Raw genomic sequence first — 7,504 nt, forward strand, 5'->3', positions numbered from 1 at the left:
TTGTGGGAACACGGGATTGGCCGGGCCGCGGCCGCGGTGCATCACGGGAGGGCAGGGATGGCGGCGCCCGGGGCGCGCGCGCTGCTGAGGCTGGCGAGGGGCTGGCGGCGCCCGCTGTGGGCCGGCGGCCCGGCGTCTCGCGGCCTGACCCTGGCGGCCGCCCCCTCGAGCGGCGGCTCCCCGTGGCGTCTGTGGGGGGCGCTGTGCCTGCAGCGGCCACCCGTGGTCTCCAAGGCGCTGACCCCTCTGCAGGAGGAGATGGCGGCTCTGCTCCAGCAGGTAGACGTGAGGCGCGGGGTCGGGGCCTCGGGGTGCCGCCTGTGAACCCATGAGAGGCTCGCGGGCTCGGGCTCGATCTCGGCTCTGGCCCCAGTGAGTCTGTGTGCACCAGCTGCCTCACCGCCCGGAACGTCAGTGCACTTGACCCGCAAACATGGCACCTGTCTTTTGTGGTTGCTCCGGTGCACAGTAGGCGCTCAGTGAAAGGCAGTTGGTTTTCCTCGGCCTCCGTTATTGTCTCCTCAGGCAGCTAGCTGGGATTGCGTTCAGAAGTGGTGGTAAACGGGACGGACTCGGTCGCTGTCAGAGTTGGCGGTTTGGAGAGGAGACGGTCTTTGTGTGGGATTTTTTTTTTTTTTTTTTTTTTTTTTGAGGAGAAAGTCTTAGCCACCCGCGAGATGCCCGTGAGAGAGCCCGCCGTTTCCCCCCCAGGACTGTGGGCGTGAGAGGCGACTGAGGAGCCCGGGGCAGGAACTGGGTGTAGAGGCGGCGAGGGTCTCCGAGGAGCGGCGTGCTTCTGCAGAACCGGAAATGGCTCCTGTCTGAGCTGCTGGGAGCTAAAGCTTCCGTGCAGTGCTGTGTGCTAGGCGTGCTCCTCTCCTCGCCTAGAGTTTTCATTAATCACAGGGGTGCACGGAGCACTCACTATGCACAGACACAGCGCTTCATGCGGGTGGGGAGAGCCAGATGGGAACCAGATAATTAAATCACACGACTAGGTGTACCTGTTAGTATTTCGGATTGACTATTAACCGGTTAAAAATGCAGATTTTGTAATTAAAGAAAACACGATAATTTCAAGAGAAGCATCAAAAGTGCTTTATTCAAAGTGATGTCCATCGATAGCTACACACAGCCCCCCTCTTTCAGGTAATTTGTGGGTACCTTCCCAGTAGATCTTTTCTTGTTTTGAGGCAGACCATTCAGAGACCCCATTTTCCACTTCTTTGTACATTTTGAAGTGCTGATCAGAAAATGCTTGTGCCATCCATCGGAACAAGTGGTCATCTGAAGGAGCAAGGTCTGGTGAATACTGTGGGTGGGTTCAATACCTCCCAGGCAAGATCTAACGTGTCTTCAACTGGTTTTGAAGTGTGTGATGGTGCGTCGTCATGAAGCAAAATTACTTTGCAGAGTCTTCTGGCCCATTCTGGTCATGGTTCAAATTGATTCTTTGTTGTCAGTAGCGATCAGTATTAACGGTTTCGCCTGGTTTTAGACTCTCATAATACACCACACTTCCCGATCCCACCAAACTTAGAGCATTGTCTTCTTTCCGAAGCAACTTGGCCTTGCAGTGATGTTGATTGACCTGCATCAACCCATGATTTTGTGTGTTTGGCATTCTCAAAATAAATCCACTTTCTATCGCCAGTCACAATTCAATGCAAAAAAGACTTTCAGTTGATGTTTGGGAAGGAAAATGCACAGTACTGTTAGAGAGTTAAACAGGGACCCCTAATTTTAATCTTATGAGAGGTGTCAAGGCTTCTCTCTCCAAGAAAGTGGTATTTAAACTGAGTTCGGAAGGAGGATTAGGAAATCTCCCTGGAGGGAAACTAGGAAGAAAGATTGGCGTCTGTAAACTCCATGGGCCACGGAAGTCCCTGGTGAGTGAGGTTCCCATCAAAGACTGACATGACTACAGCGTGGCCTCTGTTACTCGCCATCTTTTTTTTTTTTTTTTTTTTTTTAGTTGTATTGTTACTGATTTCAGAGTGGGAGAGAGAGGGAGAGAGATAGAAACATCAGTGATGAGAGAACTATTGATCAGCTGCCTCCTGTACACTCTACACTGGGGATGGAGCCCACAACCCGGGCATGTGCCCTGACCAGGAATTGAACCGTGATCTCCAAGTTCATAGGTCAACGCTCAACCACTGAGCCATGCTGGCCAGGCTGCTGTTTACCATCTTGACCTCCAATCACATTATCACATTTTAGCAAATGTAACTCAAGCCCACAATGCATTCTCTGTCTCCCCCTGCCCCCGCTCCCCGTGGTGTTTTGATTGTATGTCTGGTTGTGTTGGGTGGTAAACTTCTGAGTCTGTCTAGTGTGCTATAACTCTGTTTTATTTCCTCTTTTAATTTCCCCAGATCGAAATAGAGAGAAGCCGGTATTCAGACCATGAGCTTCGTGCTTTGGATGAAGCCCAGCGCCTGGCAAAGAGGAAAGCCGACCTCGATGACGATGAAGACGAACAGAATATATTGCTGGTACAGGATTTGGAAGAAATGTGGGAGCAGAAATTCCTGCAGTTCAAACCTGGAGCTCGCATAACAGGTGTGTGGTCCTTTTCAGGAGAAAAGGGAACAAGGAGAAGAAGAGTATTCTGGTTCCCAAGCCAAAGACAATTGCTTAACCCTGCTCAGTGTTTTAAGTAACAGATAATTGCAAATGACAAATCATCCGTCTTTCAGGTGGGAGAAGAAAACTTTGCCCCCAGTTCCTCACATCTGTCCCCAATATAATTTTTAAGGTCCATAGTATTTTTGAATAGGAGATAAAGATGTTGGGATAGCCTTCTTAATTAAACTTTAGAAATGTTTTCTGAATTGATCTCCTAGTTTGGACTGAGAGAGGGGGAAATTAAGGCTTTTCCAGTAGCTCCCTGAGCTTTATCTGGAATGTACTCACCATTTCACATATAGGAAGCACTTTAGGGCTTCTCTTTGGCATATCTGAATGGCTAGCATTACTACTCTTGCACTTTGGGGACATGAATAAGTAAAATAGGGGTTTTTGGACATTTGTTTGATAGCTGAATGACTGCCGGTCCAGGAGTACAAACAGCCTGGAGACTCTGGACAAAGGTATGCTCATATCCCTGGAGGGATGGAGCAAGATGGCACCCAATTTCACCATGCTGTTCAGAATGTGGTGCAATGTAAAGCTTTTGGCTAGTTTATTTTTGGAATTTTCCATTTATGATTTGATCGCGAGCGACTGAAATGGCAGAAAGCACAACCACAGATGGACAGGGACTCCTTAAGTTTTGCTGAGAGCAAGCATTGTGGCTCTAAAGGAAGACTGTAAAGCTCTGATCTCCTTGGTTCTGGCAGATCTCATGATCTCGTCTCCTCTGACCCCCATTTCTTCGCAGAAGCCGATAAAAAGAACGACCGGACCTCACTGCACCGGAAGCTAGACAGGAACCTCGTTCTCTTGGTCAAAGAGAAGTTTGGAGACCAGGATGTGTGGGTGCTGCCCCAGGCAGAGTGGGAGCCGGGGGAGACCCTCCGAGCGACAGCTGAGCGAACCCTGGCCACACTGGCAGGTGAGTGCTCACCACCCTCAACCCCGTGAGGTGCCCTTTGGACTCAGCCAGAGGACTTAAAGGTGACTGAGGACGGTGTAAAGGTAAGGATTTTCCTTCGATGAGGTGAGAGTGTGTGTGTCTGTCCTGCTGAAATTTTTAAACTTACTACATTGATTCTTGAACAACATGGGTTTGAACTGTGCGGGTTCACGTATATGCTGGTTTTCTTGAATAAGTATGTATAATATTGTAAATGTATTGTTTTCTCAATAACTTTTTCTCTAGCCTATTTTATTGTAAGAATACAGTATATAATACACACACATACGGAATATGTGTTTAGCAGCATCTGTGGCCTGGACCCATCCCCATCCCCTGTAGTCTGACAGCCAAAATGACAACCCAAACCATGTAGACGTGGCCAGGTAACAGCTGGGGAGGGACATCATGGTGCACTGGACGGGTGATGTCGATTCCGAAGGCATTTCCCCTTTGTGTACACCCTTCCGTGCGGCCGGAATGAGCTTGCTCAGACACAGATCCCTGTGCCTTCTCGCCCTAGAATCCTTACAGGATTTCCCTTAGAAGTTGGGACATTCAAGCATGGCCTGCAACTCCTTTCTGTTCTGATCGCGAGCTCATCCGTCATCCGTCTTGCCTCATTAATGTGCAGTCTGAGTTCTAACCTAGCAAACCTTTTCATTCCTTGAATAATGTGGTCTTTCATGCACCTCTGCTTGGACGCATGCTGGTCCCCGATCGGCTGCTTTTCCTCCGCCCTGGTCTGACTGCTCAGCTTTTAAGTCTCCGCGCGTTCGTTAAACATACTGTGGTGGAAGTTTGTCCAGGCCTCAGGGGAGGGAGGTTGCATACCATCTACAATGAATTGCACTGCATGTGCCTTACTCAGTGGTAGCAAACATCCTGCCTTCCGTTTGCTGGCCCTGTCCCAGCAGGGGGGTCACCGTGATGACATCACAGGACATGGCTCCTGCTCCCCGGGAGCTTCTGTGCTGGTGGAGGGTATGCTCTTTCACTTACCCCATTGCCCTGTGATTGTTCATTAACACGTTTCCCTCCCGAGCCGGAGTTCTGACCCCCTTGAAGGTACGTGCTGTTTCTATTTCTCTCCAGCCTCCAGCTTTCAGCAGAGTCTCCGGCCCCAGGAGGTACCTCCTGAGTGTTTTTGAGCAAGTGGATTTGGCAGGATCAGTGCGCAACCACTTTACGGGCCCTGCCACCATCTTAATTTAAGTACCCTTCCCTTGGGGGCCTGTGTGGCCAGCAGTAGAGGGAGCACGCAGATTGGGGGGTGGGGGGAGGGTTTGCTGTGCCCAGTGGTCCTGCAGATGGAGCCTGACATTTGCAGTTTTCAGGAGTAAAGGAGTGCCTGTTTGCCGAGGCCTCACCATCATGAAATAGTCCCTTTTAATTTGTACCCATCCAGTCCGTAAAAATGATTGCTTTTGGATTGGCATTTTCCTAATTGCTGATGAGATGGACCATCCTTTCATGTTTATTGGCTGTTTGTATTTCTTCTTCCATGAACTACCTATTCAGATTCTTTGCTCATGTTTGCAATTAACTGTTTCTTTTTTTTTATTATCTTGATTTGATTACTTTTTAACCCATTTTCCCCAGGTTATAGAAAATAAATGGAAATTTCAGAAAGATACAAAGAAACATACAGACAATGTCACCCCTCACTGATACCCACTATTAACATTTTGTATATAGTGTTGTTGTTTTTTAATACGGGGAATGTCAATTCATTGTAGATGGTGAAAAATTTATCAAACTGTCTAGTAAACGTATCGCGGGGTAAGAAGTAGTTTTCCCTTCTCAGAGGCAACCGCCATCGGCAGCTTTGGTATGTTTTTAGAATTGCACATATGGTATCTGTTTCTTTTACCCACACAGAGCATATTTATACAGTCACATACTATTTTTTTCTCCTCTTATATAGAGTGGTCTATATCAGTTCGCGGAGACATAGATCGGACTTTAATACCAGCATGCTATTTCACATGTGCATGTGCTGCCTTTTGTTCAACCAGTCTGTCGCTTTTACAAATAAAGGGGCAGTGAACATCCTTGTACACTCATTTCTGCTCACACGGACAGGCAGAGTTGCTAGATCGCAGGGGTTGTGTAAGTAAAATTGATACCGTGCCAGACAGAGCAATCATACTCATTTACATCCTTTGCCGAGAACTCGTGTTTTCTTAACCTTGGCAAGCAGTGTACCGCTCAGTTTTTGAACTTCAGTAATAATAGGTTGTTGTTTTGATTTGTCTCTTTAGTAATAAGATTGAGCCTACTTTAATGAGTCTGATAATGACTTTCATGTGAACTTCCTGTTCATATGCTTTGTTCATTTTTCTTTTAGATTTTTTTTCTTTTTTTTCCTTCATTGATTTCTGAGTACCTCTTATACCTTAAGGTATTTCTCTGTTGAATGTGTTGAAATATTTTTCTAGTTTGTCATTTTGTCTTTGACTTTTTTTATGTTTTTTTTTTTTTCCTCCCCTTGGAAGAAAAGTTCAATTTTTATGTAAATGTTTTTTTGAGTTTTTGAATGTTGTGTTTTGTTTAGACCTTCCTCTCTTAAAAATGATGCAGAAAATAAATTACTTTTATGGTCTTTTTTTTTTAATGAAAAATTAAAAAGTATAGCAACATTCAGAAAATATTTTTAAATATCCATGAAGCCATCAAAAATGAATAAAATTCTAGTGAAAAATTTAAGTCTCTGTTGTTAAATCTTTTGCCTGTGCGGTATCAGTTTTGACACAAGGGCCGAGATGCAGTTTTATTTTTCTTGTTTAGCTCGCCCGTTCTCCACGTGCCTTTCAGTAACCCATCATTGCTCCATCCTTTGCAATAACCGGGATGGGGTTATTAAGCCCTTGGTTACACATTGCAGGACGTACATACCTACCTCTGTCTTTTAACTTTGGTTATGGTGTGTTCACCCTGTAGAAGTCAAATCACGTCCTTCTGCTTTCCGTGAGATGCTCCTTTAGAAGGCTGATGAGTTTTGCTTTCCAGATACCAAGCGACTTGGTCCTTCACCAGCAGATGGTGACGGGGCCGAGTCTGGAAGCCCAGCGCCGTGACTCCGGCAGTGGGATTGGAGCTGCCTCGCTGGCTTCGGCGTGAAAGCAGAAGCCTGGCTCACGGAGTGGACCCAGTGCCTCGGCTCTTCGGGAGTGACCGCGGGGCTTCCTCACTCCCCGGGATTTCTCTTACTCTTTCCTTGGCCGGATCGACAGGTGGGTGTGTCCTCATCTTGCAATTCTGTTTCTCCCCCTCCCTCAGAACACAACATGGAAGCCAAGTTCCTGGGAAATGCACCCTGTGGCCACTACAAGTTCAAGTTCCCCCAGGCAGTGCGGACAGAAAGTAGCCTCGGGGCCAAAGTGTTCTTCTTCAAAGCACTCCTCCTCACGGGAGACTTTTCCCGGGCCGAGAAGAAGGGCCGGCACGTATGGGTCAGCAAGGAGGAGCTGGGGGACTATTTGCACCCCAAATACCTGGCCCAGGTGCGGAGGTTCCTGCTGGACCTCTGATGGACCCGCTGCCGGTGGACGGCCTCGGACAAGTCTGCAGCTGGGGCCTCACGGACGGCTTGTGGCTGCCCCGTCCTTGCAGGGATCTCAAGAAGCAAACGATTCTGAGAAATAAATGAGTTGATCGTTGTGTGGTCTTGGCTGGTTTGTCCTGGGAGGAGGACTGGTTCTCCCTGTGAACGGAGGGCCAGCTCCAGGGTGCCTTTCCCTTCTCTCCAGGCTGGTGATTGGGTGTCACATTGCTGTAGTGAGTCAGCTGGCTTCCGGAGCCAGGGAGAAAACAAGGAAATGAACCCAAAAGCCTTGTGTTCTGTGACAGCTTCTAGGTGTGTGTGTGTGTGTGTGTGTGTGTGTGTGTGTGTGCGCGCGCGCAAAATCTGAATAGTTTTCT

The 7,504-nt window shown here is 47.8% G+C and overlaps 1 protein-coding gene across 1 annotated transcript; it reads left to right on the forward strand.

Annotated features, from left to right (window-relative positions):
• Positions 1–31: 31 nt before the first annotated feature.
• Positions 32–7,243, forward strand: MRPL46 (mitochondrial ribosomal protein L46). Its single transcript, XM_036411805.2, has 4 exons — positions 32–279; positions 2,379–2,565; positions 3,386–3,559; positions 6,863–7,243. The coding sequence occupies exons 1-4, from the start codon at positions 58–60 to the stop codon at positions 7,111–7,113; spliced, it is 834 nt and encodes a 277-aa protein (XP_036267698.1). The 5' UTR covers positions 32–57; the 3' UTR covers positions 7,114–7,243.
• The last annotated feature ends 261 nt before the right edge of the window (positions 7,244–7,504 follow it).

This window comes from Pipistrellus kuhlii, unplaced genomic scaffold (genome assembly GCF_014108245.1).
Source record: "Pipistrellus kuhlii isolate mPipKuh1 unplaced genomic scaffold, mPipKuh1.p scaffold_m20_p_42, whole genome shotgun sequence".
NCBI classification, from domain to species: Eukaryota; Metazoa; Chordata; class Mammalia; order Chiroptera; family Vespertilionidae; genus Pipistrellus; species Pipistrellus kuhlii.